We start from the raw sequence: 26,786 nt of genomic DNA on the forward strand, positions 1-26,786 counted from the left end.
CAGCTTCCTATAACTACTGATTAAGATCAAGAAAGCAAAGTTTTAAGCGCTGTGTTTTTAATTTTTGTTAAAGTTCACTGAAATTTTGTTGTAAGAACAAGTAAATGAATACAAGTCAAGGTTAAAAATACCTGAACTAATTCTGTCATAAATATATTTTAAGGAAGGGCCATTAGTTAGATCGTTTGCAACTTATATTTAAGCTGATCTTAAGCTTCAGTGCTTTTAAGTCATCCCTCAGATTTAATCAATAGAAATTAACAATGTCCTCTTCCTCATTCCTTTGTATTACGATCCAGGTGAATAAACAGAACAACACCTCTACATTAGAAAGTAAAATAAGGAGACAGCTTGGCGTGACTTGACATGACAAAAATCCTTCCTTTTTTCAGTAAAAGCAGGAAGCACCTTACTACACTTATGAAAGAGTGCTCATTAGAGATCTAACTGTATGTCTTCAGCACTGTTAGATCTGGATTGATCTGTCATTAGCGGGACGCACCAAAAAAGCACTTGAAAGAGGCTGCTGTTAAAACATGGTGGAGCATGCCTGCGTAGAACAAGACAGGAAGTGTCTGGGACCGGATTATATGTGTCATACGGATGGTAGGGACATAAGATGTAGTCTTGAGGAACATAATGTTCATTGAACTCTTCTTTGAAGCATGAGACAACTGGTGAAATTTATCTCAGTTTTTTTGTGATTTTTTTGTAATCTGGTAATACTATTACTTAAATCAAGTATACTCACAATCTGTAGATTACTGTCATATGAAGAGAAGGACAAGCCATGGAAGACAGGACTCAGACCCCCCCTTGCAGATGCATGATGGTCCCTAATTCTTGTGACCAGAGAGCGAGTGAGGGAGGGGTATTCATAGATACCATGTGTTAGTTTGTGCGCCTGAAAATGAAGCAGGAGGAAGGCAGATGTTGCGCATTATGTACCAGTCTATTGCCTCTAAAATTGTTCCACAAATGAGGATCTTAATGAGGGGCTGTGTTCGTGGGTCAAAAATCACCCTAATCATGCTAAGTCAATTGTATCTCTCACTCTCTCTCTCTCTCTCTCTCTCCCTGTTTGTGTGTGTGTGTGTGTGTGTGTGTGTGTGTGTGTTTGTCTGTATGTCAGAGAGAGCGAGATAGAGCAAAACAATGACCAGATGAACCAACATTTGTCTGACTGAGGAGGAGTGCCAGTCCTCATATTTCTTCATTTTCTTCTTACACTAAGCCCCAAATCCTGGCTGCGTAGTTAAAGACATTAGCAACACAATGTAAAGTTGTCTTGACTCACAAGCAAAGCAGATGTCAAACACACGCCTTTGTTAATTCATGTCTGGCTCTCCCCTGTTTCCATTAGTGTTCAAAATGTCATTTTAGACCCAACATTATGAATAGGTTGTACATGGTAGCTTCTGACCTTACGATGGCTCATTAAAAGCAAGGCAAATATCAGCAGGAGAGATTTATGAATTTGTGTACATGTTTTTATCCATCAGGTAGAAAAAAAAACATTATGATCAAGAGTTTATAATAGGATCAATTTAGTATATTGAATATAGATCAACACACTGCCGCAACTCGATGTAAACTGTCGCAAAATGACGTGATAAGCATGACGCAGGGGGACTCAGACGGAAAACAGCGGGCTGGTTTGAAAGACGTGAAACGTTCATACATTAAAGTGCCTCGACAGTCACTTTGACCGGGGACGTTTGTTTTTCTTTTTGTCGAAAAAGTAAAATAACGCTTCAACCGTTCATTTTCCGGGAGAATAAAAGGGCTGTCTTTGAAGAATATGGTGACGCTGTTACGGAGCTTCTCTCGAAACGAGGGTTGTCAACGGAAAACTAAAGTTGTCATGACGTTAGCCGCGCTAGCTTAAGCTAACTGAACTCAGTATAGCTTCCGCAACTGTTAACAACTGTATTTCAAGTTGTCTGAACAGGTAAGAGACGAATTTCCCCTCCGAGAGAATTAAAAAAAAACTTCCCCCGTCTCTGCCTGTGAGTCCGGAATGGCGAATAGAGAAAGACCGCGTACACACAAACCACTCGACAGCTGTGCTCACACCGGCAACGTTTGTTTTGCTTTTGTGCAGAAAATTCCCATCTTGTTCACTGCGAGGGAATTGATATATGAGATATCCCCTAAAGCATCAGCTTATCCTACACTTCTTATCCTGTGCGTGTTAATGTCTGTCTTCGCATGTAAACTTTAGTTTCAGTCAAGAAAGGACATTTCAGATATTGAATCACTGTACCGTTTAAGTGGATTAAGCAGTAAGTGAAACAAAGTAACTGCCGATTACATCCACCTTTTCATTCGGATAACCGTTTACTCTTTACAACTTGAGGGGTAGAAATAAAAGGAATCCGACAACCATTGTCTTTTATGATGTATTGATGTTTTGCCATCCTTGCAGCCCCCGCCATGACCTCCAAAGACGCCTCCCGGATCCTTGTATTGGAGGAGCAAGTCAAAAGTTTAGCTGAAGAATTGATGCAGTGCCAGGTATGTGCAAAGCCGGGAATCATTAGTAGATAAACAACGTATATGCAAGATCCATAAATAATATGTTACATTTTAGACAGCACCCAAAAAAAATTGCAATTCATGAGAGTTGCCATGTTGACAGTCATGCATACAAATTTAATTTTTTTCCCACCATGTTTCCTTTCTTAAAAAGCTGTTTTGGGGATTAATTCCCTTTTTTCTGGGTGATTTTCAGCTGACTGTGGTTCAATTCGGACAGGGGACCTGTCTGTGTGGAGTTTGCCTGTTCTCCCTGTGTCTGCGAGAGGTTTCCTCCCACAGTCTAAAAACATGCTGCAGGTTAATTGGAAAAATTGGGAAAATTGGCCAGATGTACAAATGAGAGTGGATAGTTGTGTCTGTTTATGTGGCCCTGCGATTGACTGGCGTACCCTGCCTCTCGCCCGATGGCAGCTGGGATAGGTTTCAGCATCCCCCACGACCCTGAGTAGGATAAGTGGTAGACAGTGGATAGATCAATGGATGCATTTTCAGAAGTCATTTTTTTAAAAGAATTCCACTGATGTTGGAGTTGCTGTTTTCATAAAATAACATCAATGTAAATAAAGTTAATAACCAGGAGGTTAAACCTCAAATCGAGGCGGAAAAGTATTGATCTGTGCAGTATAAAAGGCATGTCACTTATAAAAGCCTGATTTTGGCCTTCCATAGTGGGTTTTTTTTTTTTATTCCTCCATCTACACCTATTTCAAATCATAACTACCAGCATGAATCAAATCATTACAATGATTTTCTTTTTGAATGTATACAAACAAGATTTTCCTTTGTATATATTCAGGTGAGTCATTCAGATAAAATTAGGGAATTTCAATTGAAAATTATGAATTCTCTTCAAAACATGTGGATTAGTGCTCTCGGATTTATAGGCTATGACTGTAATTTAGCTCTTTATGCTAAAATCTTTCTCTATTTTCAGGGGTTACATTTTGATTCACTTGAGCAGCCACGGATTTCAGTGAAAATTATCAGAATTGCTCACATCATTTTATTGAAAGAGTTTTGCAATACCAGTAGTATCAGTACATCAATATCACCAGTAGTATTTGTCTGCACATAAACCCCCCATTTTTCTGTTTGTACAAATAAATACTGCTGCACAGCCCCAGTACTCACTTGAGCATATTTGGGAAGCTTTCATCTTCAGTGGATGAGGGATGGTGTCCTTGCATACTCACCACCAGGTGGTGCCTAATAACATGTGAGCTGAAATGAGCATTTCTCACTTTGCATATCCACAGCAGTTTGTCACAAACGTAGACAGCTGTGGGCCGAAGCAGATGATGTATGACTTGTGTGTTTTTATTCATCTCTAAATGCCACTTAATATGGGTGTAACTTCATGTGTGACTGTAAATTGTCATTAAATTCTGTCATTCTACAAGTATAAATGGTGCACTGATGCAAAGTTCATATATTTACCAAAAAACAGCCCTTTTATCTTCATTACAATTGCAGGGTGAAAGATTGTCGAATATTCTTTGACTTATGTAAAATAAGTACCAGTCCTCATTGTTATTCAGAGAATTGCAATTCCAAATATAACTCTTTAAATTCATATCCGAATGTTGGCAAAATTATACCCCCCAAAAATGAGCAAGTAACCTGAAAATCAACAGATATACATTTTAGGAAAACCAGAAAGAACCAGTTTAATTCATGATTTATTAATGTTGAAAGGAACTAACCGTGAAACTGTCATCAAATGAGGAACAATGCATTTTAAAAAACTTTTTATAGATTTAATCTTGGTTCATTAGGTCGTGTCGTTGATACCACATCAGATAACAACAATGAACTCAAAACAATCCTTGCGATAGTCAGAGACTTTTTTTTTTAATTTAATGTTATATTTCTACAAGTGCTTATTGTGATGCATCTCCATGGGAAAAAAAACTACTGAAAACCTTTGAATATCATTTTAAAATGATGACATTCAAGTTATGAATGCTCCTGAATTATTATGCCATGCATTGCCATTTTTTATTAATATAGTCAGGCCCTTTCCCCCAATCAAAGAAATAAAAACATAATAATTTAGAGGTCGGGCTGCAGAGTGTCACTTTATTTGACCAGAATGTGTGCATAGTTAAATGTCGAAAGTGATAGCAATGTAGAGTATCATAGTGATAGGCAGTAATGCAGAATATCATAGTGATAGCAGTTTGACAGTGATACTCTTAGACTGTTCCTGCTGCCTTACATTGAACTGACATGGAAACCATCTTTGGTGGTCTTGTCTGGAATGGTAACATCAGAGATTCTGTCCATCTAATAGGGACCTTTAGTTTACCATTTAAATAGTTGGATTTGAATACCATTGATGTCTTAAGTCTCTGCCAAGATTTACTTCAGGACAGCCATTAACTACAAAGGGATTCATCTGTCGGCTAGCAAATGTTCCTTCTAGACCAATGCTGATTTTATTAATATGTGGCTGAATTCCAGTGGCTCTCGTTGATATGTTCAGCCCATGGTGTTTTAGTGTCTCGATTGAAAATGAATAATTCAGAATCATCAAACACACATTCAGTGCATCTTTAAGTACACACTACAGAGGAGAACTCTTGATCAGGGTCCTGACTGAACACATGTCTGCAGACGCTAATGTCAGCTGAAGGCCAGTCTGAGGGAGGCCACCTATTTCACAACCCTAAACTTTGTCGAAGTGGGGCCGCTCGATTGTTCTTGGGAGTCGTCTGTCCCCCAACGCATTCCCACCATGTATATGCACTCCCATGCCTATAGACATACATCTTCAGTCCTTCCACTTTATATGTTCACTTCATGGTCTTATCAAGGTCTGCCTCTGCCATTTTAGTAAATAATTGATTAGACACTTTTGAGATGGGGGTTAAAATTCATGTACTAATTGGAGACCAGTAGATTCCAGTGGGAGAGATGACTTTTATCTTATGATGATGTGAACATAATTTATCAGATAATTTTATATTAAGTCGATTTGGTATAATTCTGTCTTTTAATGTCAGAAAATGTAGTTTTTAGATGTCCCTCATTAAATGTAATGCAGCTTAAAAATGTTTGAAAAACCAGAGAGACAATTTGAATTGGAAATGTGTCGAGCTGGCTGGGTTCTTCTACTCGAGGATGACTCTCTCTGTCATCAGTTTTTGAGTTTCTTTGGGGCTAGTTACTTTGGAGCTGTAGTAGAAAACATATCTCAAGAGCGATTGATTAATGAAGAAAATGCAAGCTTGACTGCTGTGTTTTGATATGGATCCCGGCTCCCCCCAGTCATAAATAGTGCATAATGACAAGTGTCAATGCTTGCTCCCCTTGAGTCGAAGGTCACATCTCAGCAATGGAGATTTCTGTTAAGATTAGATCAAAACTATTTTGTACCAGATGTTTAAATTATTGATTGAATAACCCTCCTCTCGTATGCTAATGTCATCGAGGATCAGATTTAATTTTGTTTTTTTAAATGAGAAAAGCTGACATGTTTTGCTGCTGCCCTTATGGCCTCACTGCTTACTGAGACAACTCAGAGGAAAATTTTGCTCCTTACAACAGTCTCATTAGTAAGGTAGTAATAATACAGTCAACTCACGATTCTGTTCGATAAGCGATGCAAGGCTTGGGGTTTGATAAATCCACAAAGAAAGAATAAAAACAAATAATAAATCTTGGACGTATTTGTCACTGTTTTTTTTTAATGTGTATACCAGTTTAGAAAAAAAAAAGAGTTCTTAAATTCCAGTGCAAAATACCAAATTATATTGTTTTTGCCAGATCAGTGAACCCTAGGGTATGGAGCTAAACAGAAAATGGCTTCATCTTTTTTTCATTTTCAGGGTCACAATTTTTCAATCTATTTATTATTGTGACTTCTTTTCAGCCTTACTGTTTAGTAGAGTGATACACTGTGGCCATGGCACATTGGGACAGCCTTACTCATTAGTAGCAGTAATTGATTGGGAGATATCATGGTAATTGATTCCTGACTTCTTTCTTGTACATTTCTCAGAGTTTTGAAACCTAATTTTGAACATTTTAACACATGTCTGAAATGGACCAAGGTCACAATTCAACTAGTTTTTTGCTTCTCTGTGTTTTTGGGCCCTGTGGAGCCCTTTTTTTTCAAACAATGCAGATCATTTCAGTGATCAGGTTAAAAAAAAAAGGGGCGCGTTTTTTTGGGAGGCTAGAAATTGTCCCAAATCTTGTGTTGACGGGCGGTCATATTAATAGCAGACCAGCTTACTAGACCTACATACATACACACACTATTTATTTCAATCAAAGATGAAGGTTTCTGACTCAGAAAATTAATATTTTCACAGGCACATAAGGAGTTTGTGTGGTCTCTGTGGAAACGCCTGCAAGTGGCAAATCCAGACTTGACCCAGGCTGTGAGTCTGGTGGTTGAACGGTGAGTAGATTCATCTTTCAATTTGCTACTTGAGAAGCTCAACAGCTGTAAATTCCTTTTATCTCACAAGTGAAGGGAAATATGTGTGAAAGTCATTCAAGGGGTTTTTAAGGCACCTTTGCCGTTCTACTGGGGTTATGACGGAATCTAGTGCAGATGCTGATTTAAGCCTTCTTATCCCCGGTCTAGCAGTTCAACCATGGAAACCCTTTTAATGAAAACACCCTTTCTCTGCCTCTCCCATTCTGGACAGTTGAAACACTCCTGCCAATACTCGTCTTTATCGGATATATCGTAAGATTGAAAACGACCTCCTTTGCAGGGTGGCTTAGCCAAACCAAAAACTGTGGCATGGGAATGTTCACAATAGAACAGAGGTGCACTTTTTTTGATTTTGAAAATGTTGCCCGTTTTTATAAATCTAATATAATACAGGATATTTCTGTGTGTTTGTTTTTTTTTCTTGAACACACCTGAGGAAAAAGACCCAGGGATGTGATTTTTGGCATTGATATTCATAAATATCAAATCGAGTTTGATCTTTTGAAAACAGGTCATTCTTGCCTCTGATGTAAAGTGCACAATATTCGTCACAATTAATTAGGCTGTCTTGTTATCTTTTCAAATAAGTCTTTTATCACTGCACCCTGATGTATTATCTGATGTATTATGTAGTACTAATACCTAAGAGGGTCACATAGCGGTTAGCGCTATAGCCCTATAGCAAGAGGTCTCGTGGTCTGTTTCCGGCGGCGGCCCTTCTGAATGGAGTGTGCACATTCTCTTAGCGTCTGCATGAGTTTTCTCCAGGCTCGTCTGTTTTGTGTTTTGTCCTGTTATCCAAAAACATTGGGTAGGCTAATTGAAGACTTTAAATTTCCCACTCTTGTGAATGAGGAGTGAATGGTTGCATGTCTCTATATGTGGGCCCGTGATCGACTGGCCACCAGTCCAGGGTGTACCCTGCCTCTTGCCCAATGACAGCTGGGACTAGCCCAAGCCCCACCGTAACCCTCAGTGCAGGATAAGAAATATAGATAATGAATGAATAAATATAGGAATGAAATGAAAATAGGACATTTTTATGACAGTCAGAAATGTGTAATTCAGTATAAGAGCGTCTCGGGTTCCCCGGCACTCATGCCTCCCAGTACTTCTGTGCATCCTCTTTAGTTCCATTAGACTCCCATAGGACCCCCATCAAAGTATGGGGGGTCCTTTGAGACTTGATGGTGAACATACACCCTGAATGTATGTGTATTGTATCACCTGATCCACAAGAGGATATTGACATGGTAATTGTGTTGACTCCAGTCAAGCGCTGGGACCCACTGGGAACTGCAGTTCAAACCCCCCCTCCCCTTCCTGTTTCCTGTGTGGATTTTGTCAAATGATTGGTTGGTTGCTTAGGACATTGTGAACACAGACCAATATACAAGGAGATATAGCAAGGGCAGCTTGTGCTTTGGCTCCTCCAGAGACAGCAGATACTTATTTCTGTGTCTGTCATGGGAGAGGGCTGATCAGAAGAGGCAAAGAGACGAGAGAAAAGGCCTTGAAGATGGGGGGGTGTAGAAGGAGTAAGTGATGAGAAGAGGGAATGGGAGGGGGCCCTGGTGGCTTAAAGCAGTTGAAACAAACAGGTCCCAAATTGCTGCTCTGTTTTTGTCTCCTAAAAAGTTCATACACTAAAAGAGGTGCTAGGGGCAAAAAAGAAAAGTTCATAGTTTGGTGCTGCTCTTGGGTTTGTACATATGAGTGTGCATTTTCCTCAGTTTCAGAATGTCTACTCTGCTTTTGACATAGATACATTGATGAACATAAGATTTGTTTTAACATTAATTGTATTTGCTATTTGTGGCAGATGCGCTACTCTGACAAGTGAAATTCATAACTGTACAGTATTCCTGTATGGAACTCTATGGACTTAGAACTATATGGAATTAGAATCGTTCTCAGTAGTTCTTACATCAAGAGTAATGGGTTTTTTAAACTACACATAACATCTTACAATGCCTCCGTTTGTCCACATTTGTCTCTTTCAAGCTAATCTGCAAGTACTGTAATCAGTAATTACAGAATTATAAAATGTCTATTGTTGAGAGTCCTCTTTGCATGGCTCCTATTCTTTGTTCCTTTCTTTTAGGGAGAAGCATAAAGCAGAGATTAAGGATAGAAAAGTCCTGGAGATTCTCCAAGTTAAAGACTACAGGATACAGGAGCTGGAGCAGGTAATGGTCACAACATTCTGTCTCTAACAAGTATCTAACGTGTTGCTCTCGATACAAGACGAATACCACATTTCTTGCAAAGGATGTTTAACATGTGCTATGGGATATTTTCTAATATCATCAAAATAATCCTAATACGTCTGCCTCTTGTATTGATCATATTTGCTAATTGCGAAATATTTTTCTTTTAAAAATGTGCCCGGTTAATGGAGGTGATCGTGCCCCTTCACATTACAAGTCACATATTCACCCCTGTATGTCAACATTTTAGCACTTGACAGCCGCAACCCATTCAACTGATTCAGTGCAAAGACACATGAACAAATGTTGACTTTGTTTATACCTGTAATTTTTGTGTGATTCAACATGTTGATTTTAAGTGATTCCAGGATGCCTCAATCAAACTTGTCAATGTATGGAACTGTGTTCATTATTCCAAACAAGTATTTATTACTTTCCTTATACTTCCTTGTAGCTGGTGCCACTATTGGCTGAAAAGCATTGATCAGCTACTTCATGTTTAGACATGACCAGTCTTGGTGCATTGAGTCTATACCCCTTGAGAGGGTTGACTGCGAGCCTCATGCACATACCCAAACTTTCTAGTCTGATGTAATTTGTAAACGCAAAATGAGTCGAAAGTAGTTTTAAATTGTATCGGCCCCATGACTTTGGCTTGTACAATTATAATGCAAATTCTGCGAAAAACAACGAGGCCCAAGGTCTGCGGTGTCCTAAAATATATTTTATCCGAGTGAGATTTTTATTTCGGTGATTAATTGAAAATCCAAATTTATCAGAAATAGCAGCAATTAGATGGATAACATAAAACAGCTAATTACAACAGTACCTACACATTTTTGATGACAGCATCCGGAGCATGGACAGCCTATTTATTTCTGGGCTGTTAAGGATTCTTAAGGATTATTGGGGCATTAAGTTGAATTTAAGTGACATACTTCACTGATCCCTTTTAGGGAAATTATGGTTACAGCTTTTTATTGTCATTGTTACACACAAGACTGAGATGCACACAGACACACAAGCCCCAACAGAACTTATACAAATGCAACAATGGAGCAATGACAGAGTGGAAAGTTGCATCTATAGGGGGTCATCAGGGAGTAGTGCAGGGGTCTGGTGCCTTGCTCAATGGTAGCTTGGCAGAGCTAATGAAGGTGAACTGACACCTCTTCAGTGCCTAGTCCACAGTCCATAAAAAGCAGTCCAAATGGGTCTTGAGCGTGCAACCCTCGGTCCCAACGGACTAAACCCCTGCTTAGAGTAATTTGATTGTATTTTATCAAAGTCTGTTCAATTTCAATCCTGCATAGGTACAATATACTTTCATTCTTTCAAGCTTTTATGAGCCAAAGAATAAAGTTAAGCAAAACAACTGATCAGTTAGTTTTAACATTTAATATCTTTTTGTACTTATGAATAGATCTATTTAAATTAAGGCCACATGATGAAATGCAAACCTCATTGTGCGAATTCAACCGATTGTCACTCTGTTTTGTTCTGAAAGCAAGTGTATTTGAAAATGTCTCTATTAACTTTGCTCTCTGTGCTGTGTCATCTCGGCCCCCTGACGCCGTGTCATCATCATGTCTCTCAACTCTTGAGCTGCGCAGAACCGAATAGTGATTAATTGCTTCTTCCTCTTTTTTTTTGGAGATGTGATGGTCTGCTGAGTCCACACAGGATCTTACACTTCTCTTAATGTCTCAGTTCTCAGGCTTTGATGTTTTTTCCTCCTCATCTTTTTTTTCCGCCTCTTTCTCGATATAGGTTGCCTCACAGTTCCTCTCCATTTTTGTAACATAATTAGCTTTCATTTTTGAACTGCACTGGGAATTTTCAAATGCTAATCTTTCTGTCCTAGACCTCTTAGCTTGGTGGAATATCCCCCCCTCCCCTATTTTTCCTCTATCAATTGAACACTACTGGGGTTCAAAATTGTTCTTGCCTACCTCATTATCAACGTTTGAATTTATTTTCCGCTCTCCAGTATAAATCTCTATTAAAGCCCCTCTGTTCTTTGCACAGTGAGCTAGAAGTAGCAAGGAACGCTAAATCCACTATCTGGATGTATCTGACATGGCAATTAATTGCATCCCAGAGCACTGTGTTATTTGAAACGAGGATGTACCCACAGAAGGCTGTGGATTATCAGCCAATTCCAAACCCCAGCTGCTTGAGCTAGGAGGCCAGCTTCTTCATACTAAGGCTGCAGAGGTTGCCAAAAGCATGGAGGGAACATATATTTGCATAAGATGTGGGTTGGCATTAAAATCATGAACCATTTCTGCTGGCCCTCAGTCAGTGAACCTTCACAATCAATAAGTTAATCATAATGGAGCTTTACGATGTTTGGCTTACCACTATAAATCTTAAATGATAATCATTTTATGCACTCATATTTCAACCTGTGCTTATGTTGAAAATGAATTGTTATAATTTAAAAAAAAAATCTAGTTTTGAAAATATTTAACATGTTATGAATCAGTTAGGTGGTAATATGGTTATTTCACAATGCTCTCATTTAGTACCTTTATTACAATCATAAACACGCTCTCACGCTCAGTTGCAATGTGAGGACCTGTGACTCTTTCTTTTTGTTCTCTATGTGTGACTTGTGCTTTCTGCTGGGTTGCCCCAGAAAGTGGCAGGGCAGCAGCAGGAGCTTATCAATTTGGTACAGAAGAGGACAGGAGTCGATGAGGAGGGCAGTTTAATGAAGACGGAGCTGACAACCCTCCAAGAACAATTGAACTGTAAGAGTAAGGAACTTCAGGTAGGTGAGACGTATTTCCATCAGCGCCGTCAGCACTTGTATGTTGTGATTCTCTGTTTACTAACACCCTCTTCAGAAACAGTATGACACTCTACGTGATCTGAATCCTGTGTTTTTAATCTTCAAGAAAAGAAGCTGAAGTCCTTAACGATCCAACGCAAGATCTCAGTGTATTGGTGTCCTTTTCTTTGGCTTTTCACCCTCGCTTCTTGGGCTTTTAGCTTTCTTTCTCAGTAATGACAACAGAGAATACGTAACAGCTGGGAAGCGTGTGTGCTAGCATGAAAAAAAAGAGAAAGGAAAGCAGGTTGTTAACTTACAAATAAATACTTAATGATCGCTTCATGGGTAAAGTGAAAAGTATAGCGATGATAGTGTGGCTTCCCCCTAATTACGCTACGATGGGACCGGCTATGATTAATTGATAAAGCAATGGTCCTTAAAGTCTTGGTGAGGTCTCATGGTGAGAAATGGTGGGGGACAGCATCAAAGGAGACCTGAGGTTGAGTCTAATGGGTCTTGCGGCAAGTGCTGCTCTCATTAGAAGCTTGTCATTAGAGGAGACACACTGGCCTCTCTACCTGCACGAGCCCATCCCTTGCAGTATGGCTCGGCCCACACCGCCAGCAGCGTGCCGCATGGGCCCAGGCATGCAGCACAGGTGACCTTGGCTAATCAGCGGCCTATGCAGGTGATTCCTGCAGCAGAGCCGTTACACTGTTTGCATATTCATTTCAGCCCCGTCCTTAGTTCAAATAGCTTTTCCCTTCCTTTCGTCACTGTTGTTTATCTGGCCCCCTTGACCCCCACTCTGCTCTTTACACACGAACCCTTCTTTTTCAAGGAAATGAAGATCGAGTATAGAAAGAAAGAGGAGGAGCAGCAGCAGGTGGTGTGGGCTCTAGAGGAGGAGAGAGAGGGATTAAGCTCCCGCTGTGTCACCCTACTTGCTGACCTGGAGGAAAAACAGAGGCAGAACAGCATCCTGCAAGGCCAGAGGGATTCTGCTCAGGCCAGAGTTAAGGTTTGAATATCACACACAAAAACATACCTCACACAAAGTTGTGCAGGATGGGCCTTGTCCTAGTACATAGTATTTGTACATACCTTGAAATATCTGGTCCCTTACAAAATTCCTCTACTTGACGTAAGTCTACAATCAAGGGGGAGGTTACAGATACAGTGACTGCATTTATTAGAATGTAAAATAGTTTCATTGAGTAAAATATGTTTCTTCTTTTTTGGATAAAAGCTTATTGATTGTTAAAATGCCCCACTGGCCTTACCACCAGCATTGATGGCTCTGTAAATATCTTATTAATGTACGCCTATGTGTAGACTTTGATTAGACTGTGGCAATATCCAGATCTCCATTGTGTGGTTGATTTTAACCAGTTGATGTACCTGGTTACCTTAACCTTCTCTCTCAGAAACCAAATGTCTGCATTGACTTAGGAGTAGAGGCAGTCGAAGAACATCACAATTCCCTTCTGTTTACAATATTATGGTTGTGAAGAAAAATAGGTCTTGTATGGTCATAGGGAATGAGACAGGATGTCTTGAGTAATGAGTCTGCAGAATAACTTACACATGGATTGGACTGAGCCCAGCAACCAGTCTGCGCACATCCATCACAGCAAAAGACACTCCACTTATTCCTCAGTGTTTGTCTTACACATTCATTTGAAAGATAGAAAAGGAGAATGTTGGATGCACAGCAGTTACATCATGCCAGTTAGTTTTACATCACAAAGGTTTTCTAGGTATTTCACATTCATTTAGAGGGTTGAACATCTTTGGGGAAAAGAGTGGAAGTGAAAGGATCATTTTGAATCACATTGCAGTTTTCTTTTAGAACAGAGATGTTTTACTTGCATACGGAAGAATTGTTTGCTGTGCTGCCAGTGTCGGAAATCATATTTATTATAAGTGATTACCAGTTTCATTGGACCAATGAAGAACTTAGCAGAAATAACTACGGAATAGAAAATCAGTAACAAGAGTCTGTGCAATACACTCAATAAAATACACTTTGCTGTAATGAAATTTCTCCAGTAAAGAAAAATTAAACTTAACACCCTTAGTGTGCAATGATGACAAGGCCAAGTAAGTGTAGCACAAACAGTGAAATGGGTCAGTTCCTTTACTGGCACAGTGAATTATTCTCACCAATTAAATGTGATCCCTAAATGCTCCTTTGCCATTTTCTCTTAGTGCATGACAGGGTATATTGCGGTCAGAGTGGCCAATCTGCAAAATCCACCCCCTAAAAACAGCATTTTAACATATCATGCCGTTATCAAGGCTGTTACATATCCATTAGTGGAATTCATCATTACACACTTATTTACGCATTAGGTTATACATTTTTTTTATTTGCTGTTATTATTCATCAGGACCTAGAAGTGGAGTTGCACAATGCCTGTCAGGAGTTGTTCAGAATACAGGCCCAATGTAGCAGTGTGGCCGCCAATCTCTCTGCTAAGGAAAGGGAAGCTGCAGCAAATGAGGATCAGCTCATCCAACTTCGGTGAGACCCAACAAGTCATACAAGATACACCCAAGAAACCTTAATTAATAGGGCAAAACTGGGGCAATTATTTTGTTTAAATGAAGTATGAAACTGTCCTGTTTAGGTTATAACATATACCTCACCTCATCTGGATTAATGTGTGGATCACAAGATGCAATAAGTATATTGCTCTCTATGCCATGAGGCTTGGGGGTGACAGATATCTTTCACCCTGGCTCTTCTAAAGCCACTTGATAAGCCCTGCATAGTGGATGTGCTTTAAAAGAGGGAGAAAGGGAAACCGGGCTGGCTTTGGCTAAGCTTTAGTCGATATGATAAAAACTGTGAGAACCATAGGGGCCTTAGAGGTAATCTCAACCTTTTTTTTTTTTTAACCACTTTTCTGTTTTAATGGCGTACACATTCTGACATGTCAGTCACATTGGCACGGGAGCACTGGAGACTGTTCTCAAGGTTTTAGCTTTTAGCCGGGCGATTAAAATATCTTGAAGTTATAGGAATACTTTTAGTAATTCCATTCAAAATGCAGACAGGTGATCGGAAAGAAAGGCGGCTTCATAGACGGCGGCAGTGACCGTGAATGTTGTATACGTGTTCTTGTAACATGTGGCGTCGTTGCGTTTGCAGATGTAAGCTTGCAGAAGTGCAGACTTTGTACAAACACAGTACAGAACATGCGGCAGAGCAGAGCCATCTGATCAAACAACTGGAGGGGCTCAACCTAGACACACAGAGAGTCCTAAGGAACCAAGAAGAAGCACATACTGCTGACACCACCTCCTGTCAGAGGGTACATACACACAAGCGCATGCACACTCACACACACACTAAAACTCTAAGTCATCATTATTGTAACCACCTTGTTGCAATCCACTCTTGCTTCACCCGCTGTGGTAATTTATTTCCATGCTAGCTGCAACCTACAATTATTTGAAGAGCCTTTTCTTCCTATATCCTGTTACTGCTGGTGGGTTTTCTGTACCCGACTGCCATGCACAGCACTGTGCCAGGCAGAGGAGAGAATGGCACGTGTTTATCGTTAGCCTTAAAACTCATATGTTATATATTTTGTACCAATTTTTTTTACCTCTTTTCTGTGACTTAATTATTTTTATTCTTTGATTTTTCTTCTGCCATTTTATTGAAGTGATTTTCTCCTATTACCATGGACCGTTAGGTACTCTTCTACCCCAGCCCAAACGTTTTTTTCCTTGCATTTGTATATATTGACAGCTGTACAATGAGTTGAGTCTGTGCCACCAAACCCTTGTGTCAAGTGAGGCCAAGCTCCGCCAGAATTACCAGGAACAGAGCGGCCAGCTGGCTCAGAAAGACCAGCAAATTGCGCAGCTCCAGGCTCAGCTCCAAGAGCAGGAGAGGCAACTGCAACTGCAGGAAGAACATGCTCAGCATTCAACAAGTTACCCTCTACCTAACAAACAAACTAACCTAAAGGTGAGTACCGTTGAAATTCTTCACCATGCGCCTCACAGAGGCCTTCTTTTGTCAAAGTCTCATAGTACATTCAAACAGGTCTGTTATTAGTAATGCCTTGAATAATGTGGTCTCCCTTAACAGAACCAATGAGTAGGTGCTGCGGTTGATTAGTAGGCAAAGTAATAACTTGTGCACCCCATCAAGGCCTGTGGTGGTGGTCTTTTAACTATGAATCGCTCTCTTGATATGACTGTAGTTCACCCTTGATCTGTCAATTTCTCCAAGCATCAGTGTCTTTTATGTCCGCTATCTGATCTTTTTCTCGCTCTCAGTCCTGTGCGCGCCTGTGCTCTTTGACTTATTCACTCCATCCGTCTCCTTTTTTCTCCTCTCTCCAATTGCCCAAGTGCTTGGAAGTCATTTACGCAACACACTGGGGAGCAACTGAAGAAAGATAAGCGACAGAGAGACTTAGTTAATTCGAGACAAGTAACGTCTTCATGCATGGAACGTGATGCAGGTCCCTGTCTGTCAATCAGCGGCGATACTGCTTTGCTCGCTAGCTTTGAACAGCTACCTCGAGGCAATGGAGGACCAAGTTGTAAAACGAACGCTTCAACCACATTTGAAGTGGCCCTTCAACAACTCAAAACGATACGGTGATTAATGTCTCTTGAACTACAGTGTCGAGACTTGGTTTGGAATAGTAACTGGTGTCTGAAGCTGGGTATCTTTGATCACGCGACCACTCAATGTTGTAGAGCTCCACATTGAGCTGGTGAAACACATTTACCGGGGAACTTTGGGCCTAAAAGATGTCCGTTCAAAAATGAGTTGTAATGCTCTGTGTCACTTACCCCTCTTGATTAAGCTAGCAGTGATTCATTAATGGACAATTTAGCAGGTAATTAAATGCAGTGTTTCCTCATTAATTAATACTGTATTTAGAGGACGTGCTGTGTGTGTATGCAGTTCTATGTGTGTCTCATAGACTCCATGCAAGCTTATGTGCATGTGAGTTTTGTATATGTAGTATGAGCGTTATCCACATTGGTCAGTTTGTGTTACCATACTGATGATGCACTCGCTACATGTCTCTTGACCACAGGAAAAACTCAAACAATATCACACATCTTCAGGACCAAGGTTTAATTGCAAAAGTTATCATTTGCATAACCTTTGCTTAGAATTAGTATGAACTTTTGTTTACCGAACACATGTAGCTCCTGTCTGACTGATTTGTTTCTTTAACTTTCTTACCCACTGACATCAAAGTGAACAGATCTGGTATCCCAAGGTATAACACTCAGTCAGGAGGGCTTTCTGTTTCCCACTCTGTAATTTCACTGACAGGTTGTGCGTATGTGTGTGTTCGTTTGTCTGCGTGTTGAACTGAAGGTGTGTGTATTCGGGCATATAATCGCAAATTCTGTAACAACTTCCTTCCGAAACACCTGGTAAATTCTAATGCTCAGGTTGTTAAGGCGGATTTGATTTTAATTTTAAATGTTTTGGTGGAAGTTACCATCAGAGGTGATCAAAGTGCTGATCGCAACAGGAGCACAGGGGGGAGACTCCGCACTCATTTGAATATGGACCAGAATGACGGCTTTGAACACTCCTCCCGCAGTGGTTTTGGCGGGGAGAGAAGGATAAAGGTGGATTGGGGGGCTGAGGTGGGGGTGAGGGTGGAGAAATAACACCCATGTTGTGTTATATTTCTATGCTTTGCAGCAAAGATTGAATTTTTTTCACTCCTGTCTAATGCCAAGTTAACTGTTAAAAGGCAGTGTAGCAATGCTTTACTAACCTAGGAATGTGACTGAGAAGTTCATCACTTTATTTGAGTATAACCTTGGTTCATCATATTATTTGCTTATGATTTTTTTTTCTGTCACTTAAATGTCTTGATGCAGATATAAAAGCTAATTGCGTAGTTGTTTCGAGACTGTAAGACAATGGTTCGTGTCAAATGGAAAATAACCTTTAAGAATCAGTAAATCAGAACCTAAATAATCAAAAAATTACCAATTATTCAACATTAGATTATTAAGAAGAGGGACCTGTAGTGTGTCAGAAAACAGTCTTTCTCCCCCCAAAATGTAGTTATTGAAATCAGAAATGAATCAAATCATCATTGCTCTGTGTAGGTTTTTTATTTGATGTTGTCTTATTTATTTATTTATTTATTTATTTATTTCCATACTTGTATAAATATAATATGAATATTTCCCTGGTTTCCCTAGCACATACATAATTATGATCCATTTAGATTGTAACCACAATTTCCCTAAAGGAGTCTCCCCAGGGATCAATAAAATTCTATTCTATCTTAACCAAATTCCTCAAGCAAGCGTGGTTGTCACTGGTTTTACATCTTCCGATATGTGTGATAAGTGCTGTCCGTCAAATGACAAGCAATCCATGACATTAGATACTAAAGTTGCTTTTTAAACGAGAAGCTCTGTTGTTTGAGCTCCTGGAAGGAAACCAGTTGTTTTTATTAATAATCAGGGAAAAGTAAATATAAATATCAGGGAATAAGTTGTTTGGATCAATGGAAAAGAAATTTCCATATGCTCATTAGTTTTCTAAAGTGTAAGGTGACACTTTCATGCAATTTTTTTATTTGACCAAAACCAAATTTTAAAAGAAATTAAAGAATGGATTTTGTTGAAACAACTAAATACACAGAAAGCAGTGAAATAGTCACCAAGGAAAGGCTAAGTCAAAGCTTTAAGTGTCAGTTTTGTTTTTTTAATTTTTGAAATTTCCATAATTTGTGTGTGTGTGTATGCGTGCGTGCGTGCGTGCGTGCGTGCGTGCGTGCGTGCGTGTATTTTGAACAAAAACTGCAATCTATCTCAAAGCAGCTATTGCAACCAGTTCCAATATCTACCAGCTGAAGGGCCTGGCTGATAAACAGCCCCCCCAACACACACATATATATATATATATATATACTGTACATACACACTGAAGTAGCATGTCTGATTGAGGAGGTTTGCATTGTCAGGCTTGGTGGTCACTCTCACAATCTTAAGCATAGAAAATCTCTCATTAGTGCCATGAAAAGTAGCTGGGAGTAAACATGAAATCATTTGCAACAACTATTGCCCTAACTGCATCATTGTACTTATTGTAGTTTGGTGTTTGGCCTCTGTCAAAGCTCTGTGGTGATTAAAGACCATCATTAGAATCTGTAGCCGACTTCAGGCTTTCTGGAACCCTCACCATAGTAAATGAGTGATAAGTTGTTTGTTGTGTGGGCAGCCATTCAAAGCACTTATTCTCTCATCAGCAATTGAAACGAGGAAGTCAGGCATGTTAGTTCTCTCCCAAAAAAAGTTTTGTCATCTCATTAATTTACAGATAGAAGAAGTGGTAGTTTTTTTTTTATTTGAAACCATTTATTTTGTACTCCAGTGGTGTTAATTACACATTTCAATATGAAGATTTTATTGAAAGAATATGCTGAAACAATAAGCACTATATGAAAACAGAATCATTTGGAAAATTTTAACTTTTTCCACTTCTTTATTTAAACATGGCTTTTTCACAGCCGTTGTTCACACCTGTCTGTCATTTATCTTATAGTGAGGCCTTTAGATTGTCCTATAAACCTACTTTAATTTACAATTGCAATTGCTGTTTATTTCCCTTTCTCTTGTTGTTGAGTCATCTGAGCATAAATCTGGGTAATCAGAATTTTTTGTAACAAATCTTTATCTTAATCTTATTAATTGAATCAGTCAAAATCCTGGAATGGCATTAATTATTGAGCAATATCAATTAAATGTCAGTAAAAAAAAAGGTGATATGTTAATCAAAATTCCAGTCCAACCGTAATGTCTTAATATTTAAGGAATTTTAAAAAATGTAATTTTTTTTTTTGTTCCCATAAATAATGTTGTCAACTCGAGTTTTTTATCAGTGTGTTTCTTGGAGCCGAGCCACGTCCATGGCCAGAGACATACTAATGACACAGACACCAGTGGTGTGTTTTACCAACTCAACTGCTCTCATTAGATGAGGACCACTGTTGTATCACAGCTTGCCTCATTAATAAAGCACAACCATGTGCAGCTTCAGATACATGTACTTGTTTAAGCACATACACACTCGGGTCAAACAGACTGCGTGGGAGGACTCGGGGCTGTGTACATGCACACAAAAACATACACACCCTACATCCCACTCAGTGTGCACTGTCCTTCTATAAAGTCTCTCCCCACACCAGTTAAAACACACACTCATACATATATGCACACACATATTCTTTGAAGAATCACTATCTTGAATACTAAGTGTACCTGGCCTGGTGGGGGCCAAGCACCTTCTAGCCCTTATTTCTGAAGCCTCCCAATGACTTTTTAAAATCCTGTCCCTCCACAGATGTGTATGAAAGTGATTGAGTGTGTATTTGTGTATGCATGTAGCCGTAGCTGTATGTGTATGTGTCTGTGTGTGTGGCAGGGGGGCCTCCTGATTATAGCTGTTCCATAATTAACAGTGATCAGATTTGTTTTGTGGCATAAATGGTGCATGTGTAGAACATTAGGCCTGGCAAGTCTCATTTCACATTCAGCTCAAGGGCTCGGCAGCAGACGGGTCACGAGCTTCAGGGAACACAATCGCAAGCCTCCCTCCATATGGTCCTGCCTGCCGCATCCTCACCAGTGAGAGCCGCCAGTGCCAGACAAGTTCCCTCAAGAACCTAATCGTGTTCTGTAATTACCAAGATCGTCTTTTTCTCTTTTTTTCCTCCCTCCTGCAGCCCCCCCACCTTAGCTCTTGCTCTTTTTCTAGCTGCACCTGCATGTTCTCCTCTTTCAATCTCACGCTATTTCCTTGTTCAGTGTTTTCACTGAGCCTCGTGTATAGTCTCCCCTGTCTTTGCTTTTTTTCCCACTGTCACGAGTGCCGACTGTTTACTCTGTTTAACTGACGGACATGAGTATGGGAATGAGGTTTTACGAGGAAGGAAGAAGTCGAGACATTCCCACCTCAGTTTATTTCTAAATTGCTTTATGTGGCTGATGCAGAAAAACCCTGTCTGTCCTCCTGACTGCCTGGAAATTATAAGTAATTGTAACAGATGCGCCAATATGGCCGGCCTCCAGTAAATGAGGCCCTAGATAATTTGACCAACCCCCTTTGACAGGCCAATTTAATAAAACATGAACAAAATCTTCTTCACTAATAATTTATCATCCCCTCTCCTCCCCTTTGGTTAAAGTTGATTACCCTGGCAGTTAACAAGGTCACGCCCAGATGCCAGGTTTCTGATAATGCAATCAGGACTCTTTGGGAAAAAAGGTGATGACACCCCGTTCAGTTTTCTCCTTCAGATTTCAGGTCTTTTTTGCTTGGTGCACTTGTGAAGGCCTCTGTTTTTGGTTGGATTTCGGTAGAAATGTTGTTGACAGCAGCAGATGCAGCAGCCACTTTTTTTTTGTCTTTCACACATTTTTATTAAGTTGTAATCGGAGAAAAAGGTGCAAACATCTATAGTCAGGTGATATTCAAAAAATATAAGAAAACTGTAATAACCCAAGTGTGAATCATTGACTATTTTGTATGCCAATACTTCAAAACTCAAATTTCTTTAGTTGCCTTACAGGAACTTTTGATTTGACTGTTTAAAACTTGCCTGAGAAAAGGCCATTATCTCAGTTCTTGTTTGCTGTTTTTTGAGTGAAAACTGCTAAACTCTTAAAACCAAAGTTTACTTTTATCTTGTAGAGAGGGTGAATTAACTTCAAATGATTCTGAAAGTTCGAGTTCTTCAGAATGTTTCTGTAGAAATCTCAAAAATATTTTGCTAAGGCGCTGCGAATACCAGGAAGGGGCTGTGGTGGGTGCATGATGTGTTAATTCATTTATAAAAGATATGGGCAACCCATACTTAAAGTGGACTTGCAGACAAAAGGCTTGTAGCCCTTCCTTAAAACTCTGTGGTTCAAACATTTATGATCAATGCGAGGTACTTCATCAGTGTTGACGCAAACACACTGGCCTGCTGATCAATGTTTCCCGGCCATAGAGAAGAGGATCCATTGTGCTGCTTTATTCAGGAATGTCACTGCCATACGTATTGCTCAAAGCAATCAAACTGACGGGCTTACAACACTAAAAGATGATTTGTTTCACCAACACATTGTACGTACAAATTTAAAGTTGACAGTAAATCATGATTAAGTGTGTGTGTGTGTGGGTGTGGGTGTGGGTGTGGGTGTGTGTAATCTGTCTTTCTGTGAAACAGAACGCACACTGCTGCTCTGTTTCAGACCTATCTGAAAAAGGAAATAGTGTCTGCCAATATGAACTGTATTCAGTGATAAAATAATCATCAAATATGATTTTGATTGCATCTTCATTATTATTTGGTGTAATAATATCACTGATATGCTCGTAAGTTTAGCCACCCAATATTCAGGAATGTCAAGTTTATTTTTGTAGTACACTCTTAAGAAAGAAAAAAAGATTGCATGTCTATAAGGATAAATCTAAACTCCTGTGAATTACTTACATTAATGATGTGTCTCAATTGCAGTACATTCGAAACGCCCAAGTATCTACAGGCTCCCACTGTAGGGTGAAACTGGTTTGCCCACCTCTGATTAGAGGAGAGGGAGCTCAATGCCAGTCGGATATCAACAGTCATACAATGTTAAAATCATAGAGAACTACAAAACTATCTACTTGATGGTATTCATCTTGCAGTATTAAGGATGAATAAATAACAATATTGAACACTAGATTGTGAATTAATTTACCTTTTGTCTATTCCGCCTACCCCGTTGTCACGGTCGCAGTGGGGCTGGAAGATTCCAATTAACCCACTGCATGTTTTTGGACTGTTGGAGGAAATCCGGAGGAAACCCTCACAGACACGGGAGAAAATGCAAACTCCACACAGAGAGGCTCGCTGTCAGAATCGAACCAGGAACCTTCTTGCTGTGAGGCGGAAGCTTTAACCACTGATGCCTGTAAAAATAAATAAAAACAAAGAAAAAAAAACAAAAACAACACAATAAGACTCAACACAAGTCAAGACCTGCATGCAACAGCTTCAACTCCACCAAGTCAGATAAATATGATGGTGCAATGCCATTGACTATTTTACTGGCGAGGAGCAACACTTAAAAGTCTGCTCTCACCCGCAAAGGAAGCCAGTGGTGCGAGGCCAGCATCGATGGAATATGTTCAAATTTTCTTGCTCCGGTGAGAACATGCACAGCTGCATTCTGAACAATATCCTGGCTTCGGAAACTACTTTGACAGCGAGGATAAAAAGGACATTACGATAATCGAATCGCATTGTCACAAATGCATGGATTTAGATCTCTGTCAATGACAAGACAAAGAACTTACTAAGGCTCCTAACTATCACTGCAATGAATGACATCCAACAACAGGGTGAAATCGACGTTAAAATGACTCCGCCTTTCCAATAGGCAGTGGGCTAGAGTTGACTCGTGCCTTCTTGTATAAGACTGAGCCAATTTTTTTCAACCCTCTCTGCCAGTGTCTGAAACTGTTATCAATGAAATATTGATCGACATTATTTCTTTTTCTAATCCCCAGTTATTTGTTGCCAGCCAATCCATAATTATACTATGGAGATGAGCCTTCTCCGTATTAGAAAAACGCATTTAACATCACACTGTTGCATCTCCATGCTGGAATTTGTGTTCCCTATGTAAATTGTTCGACTGGACAAAGCTATCTTCTGCCAAGCGCTGATATGGAGTATGATTGCTCGTGTTGATTTTGAAGTGACAGTTTTAAAGTAGCTTAGTGAATCACAACAACTTGAGGAGACGTGATGTTGTTTCTGATCCCAGACCAGAGAACATGTCCCCTCAACACACTTGCTCTGTCATGAGAATAGTAATGTCAGCAACCACAAAAATTGTATATTTGCCAGTTAAGACAATGTGAGGATGAGGTACCAACATGCTCACATGTGTTCATTATCACTTTGCTCAGATCAGATGAAAGCCACAGGGATGGCCTGTTGAGAATCATGTGATTCATCACACCCTTCCTCTGCCAACCTTTGTCCTGAACGCCCCAACAGACAGACACACACACACGCACACACAAATGCCCCTCCTTCTGTGACCAGGCTGGCGTGTGCTGCTAGTTTCACGCATGCCTTGGGCTCAGGCACTGGCTAATTTACTGCTTCAACAGTACATTATGAACAAAAAGAAGCGTTTGATCTTCTCGGTATTCCGCTAAGAAGTTTGGCCGGACATGTTTCTAGATGGCCTCTCCCACTCTAAAGCTTGCCTGAAGATACATTGTTTGATTTATACCACTTTCCTCATTATAGCTGCTGTGAGCGGGCCTCTGTTCACCCTCTATATACATGCAATGTAATTATTTTGTGCAAAATTAATAATTACTATTGACATTATTTGATATGCTTCCCCTTTTTCACAGGATTGTCTGTTTGCCCGAGGACACACAAACACACACACACACACACGGACGTTACTCTGGTTTTGTATACCAATGAATAATTATCACAAAATGGAACAATTTGATTATGCTGCTCATATTTTAAAATTAGTGGACGTGCATGAATTTTGAAAACACATTTTATATTTATTTATGACAGCTTAAAGTACCATTATCTAAAGAAACCAAACCAGCCAATCTTAGTCTATGGGCTCATTTAAGGCAGTCCACTCTTGAGCTTGTGAATGTAATCTGATGTAATCCATAATTTCAATGTGATCGTCTAGATGGATGAGACACATAGATCAGCTCATGGTTGCCATACTGTTTGACAAACTGAAAAAAAGGAACTCTATAGATTTGTATCTGGATTGCAAGTGTTGAATCCCCCTGCCTTTGAACCAAAAGTATTTGATGAATATTAAAGTCAGTCTAATCACATTTTTTTTCTTTAAGCAGTAGAGTCGAATGAAAAATAGAACAGGATCTGCCATAGCATACCTTAAAGTTGAATGATGGTATGATTATATTAATTGGCAGATTAAGATTTAATTTTACAATTTTTTCCTTCTATAAAATGTCATAGAGCAGATTGGACCCGTTTCTCTGAATCCTGACTCCAGAGCCAGCAGAGAATAGCAGTTTACAAGACTGAGGAATGCAGTAACATTCCTTTATCAATCAGGCGTGTGGGACATCACACTGATAGACATATTGTATTTTCAATGCGTTCTGGTGTGGATATGCACAGATGTAAAAGAAAGGAAACCATAAAAAACATTGCAATTCCCCAGGATCCTAAACAAGTCCTGCTTTTACAGCCTCGAATATACACAAGTCGTGCCAGTGAAATTATCAGTTACAGTGACTTCTTTCTCCCCTGTGAAAAATGGAGGGAGAGAAAATCGAGGAAGTGAAGAAGAGGAAAATGTTTCTTCTACAATCCTCAAGCCAGTGATACTGTCATCAGATAAAGAAACACAAAAGCACAAGCAAAATTTGTTGCTCATCTATAAAATATTCCACAACAATGCTCAAAATATTTAGCAGGATAAAACAGGATGTTTTCTGATATCTCCCGGGTAATAATATTGAAGACAAATTTCATTGTCAAATATAATATTTCATGATCATAGTGTATGACCTCATAGTATTGTCACCTTGGGAGCAGAAATAGATTATGCATTTTGTCTGCGATGGTTTTTATTTACAGGCACTTTTATTTTGTTCCAAAATGGGAGAAGGCCCAAAAGAATGTCTTAACAGAAATTACGTTATCAGTGACATCATGGAATATTAACATCGAGGGATCAGTTAAAATGGGGTCAATAACACGGATTCATATGACAAGGACTTCCTCTATCAATTAATCCTGATTGTCAAGATTATTAGTGCTAATTATCCCTGATAGATGCTCGATAATTATTTTCAAGACTTTGTATTTTTTGTTAATTTTTTTCCTGTAAAGGTTTCATTTATTTTTGTTTTTTTCTCATCAACTTGTGCTCTATCGTTGGGCAACACTTGGCCAGTTTGGATTCCCCATTTCGACGTTTTATTCCACGTACATATGGGCTAAGCCAGTTGGTGTGGCATTTTTCAGGAATATGTAGATCAATCTGTTAATTAGTTGCATGGAATCATTAAGACCGAGCTAGAACACATGGTTGGCACCCATGCGGGCACAGCTACAAAACTGGGGGCACTGGGTTACTGAAGTCAGCTGCAGCCCCAGGGCAAATTCCCATGCACAAACAAACACTGACATTTCTGTCACAGGCTAATGGTTTTACTAATATGCACAATGCAGTGATGAAATTAGATAAAAGCAAGGTACTAGAAAAAGGCTATCAGTATGTTTCTATGGTGCTCTTGCTAACATTTGTCTTTGGATTAATCCTTGTATTTAATCATACATCATCAGTGTGTCCCAATTGTCATTTGGCGAGAGGTTGGGTTCACGCTAATCCATTCGCCAGCCAATCACAGGTCCACATACTGCAGACATGCAACCGTTCACTCCCATACATGTCTGGGGAATTATTTCAATTAAGCGACTGCATGTCTTTGTGTTTAGGGAGAAAACTGTAGAAGTCCAAGCACGAACAGGGAGAACATCCAAATTCCACACAGAAAGGCCACGTGTGGGAAACCAATGTCCCACCCTCAAAGCATGATATTTTAATTTTTCGTATTATTTTGCTCTTTGTGGGTTCGATCTGCATATCAAAACCAAAAAAAGCATTAATAGAAATGGTGTCAAAGACAAGGCCTCTTGTTTGATCAACTTTTGCCAATGTGGATGAAAACATTTGGTTTTGTCCTTGCTATTTTTGGGTTGAATTCAGCTCGATGTCTGTTATTAAA

At 39.6% G+C, this 26,786-nt stretch overlaps 1 protein-coding gene across 1 annotated transcript in view; it reads left to right on the forward strand.

Moving 5' to 3' along the window:
- Nucleotides 1-1,653: 1,653 nt before the first annotated feature.
- cntln (centlein, centrosomal protein) overlaps nucleotides 1,654-26,786 on the forward strand; it is an 82,559-nt gene continuing 57,426 nt past the window's right edge. Inside the window, exons 1-9 of the mRNA XM_086156195.1 lie at nucleotides 1,654-1,951; nucleotides 2,429-2,517; nucleotides 6,861-6,949; nucleotides 9,096-9,180; nucleotides 11,843-11,977; nucleotides 12,822-13,001; nucleotides 14,374-14,507; nucleotides 15,138-15,300; nucleotides 15,744-15,965. Of these exons, the coding sequence (XP_086012321.1) occupies nucleotides 2,437-2,517; nucleotides 6,861-6,949; nucleotides 9,096-9,180; nucleotides 11,843-11,977; nucleotides 12,822-13,001; nucleotides 14,374-14,507; nucleotides 15,138-15,300; nucleotides 15,744-15,965 (1,089 nt within the window). The 5' untranslated portion in view covers nucleotides 1,654-1,951; nucleotides 2,429-2,436. The remainder of the gene's footprint in view (nucleotides 1,952-2,428; nucleotides 2,518-6,860; nucleotides 6,950-9,095; nucleotides 9,181-11,842; nucleotides 11,978-12,821; nucleotides 13,002-14,373; nucleotides 14,508-15,137; nucleotides 15,301-15,743; nucleotides 15,966-26,786) is intronic.

Source organism: Fistularia commersonii, chromosome 12, assembly GCF_037954325.1.
Source record: "Fistularia commersonii isolate RoL2024-O1a breed Wild chromosome 12, RoL_Fcom_v1.0, whole genome shotgun sequence".
In the NCBI taxonomy this organism is placed as follows: domain Eukaryota; kingdom Metazoa; phylum Chordata; class Actinopteri; order Syngnathiformes; family Fistulariidae; genus Fistularia; species Fistularia commersonii.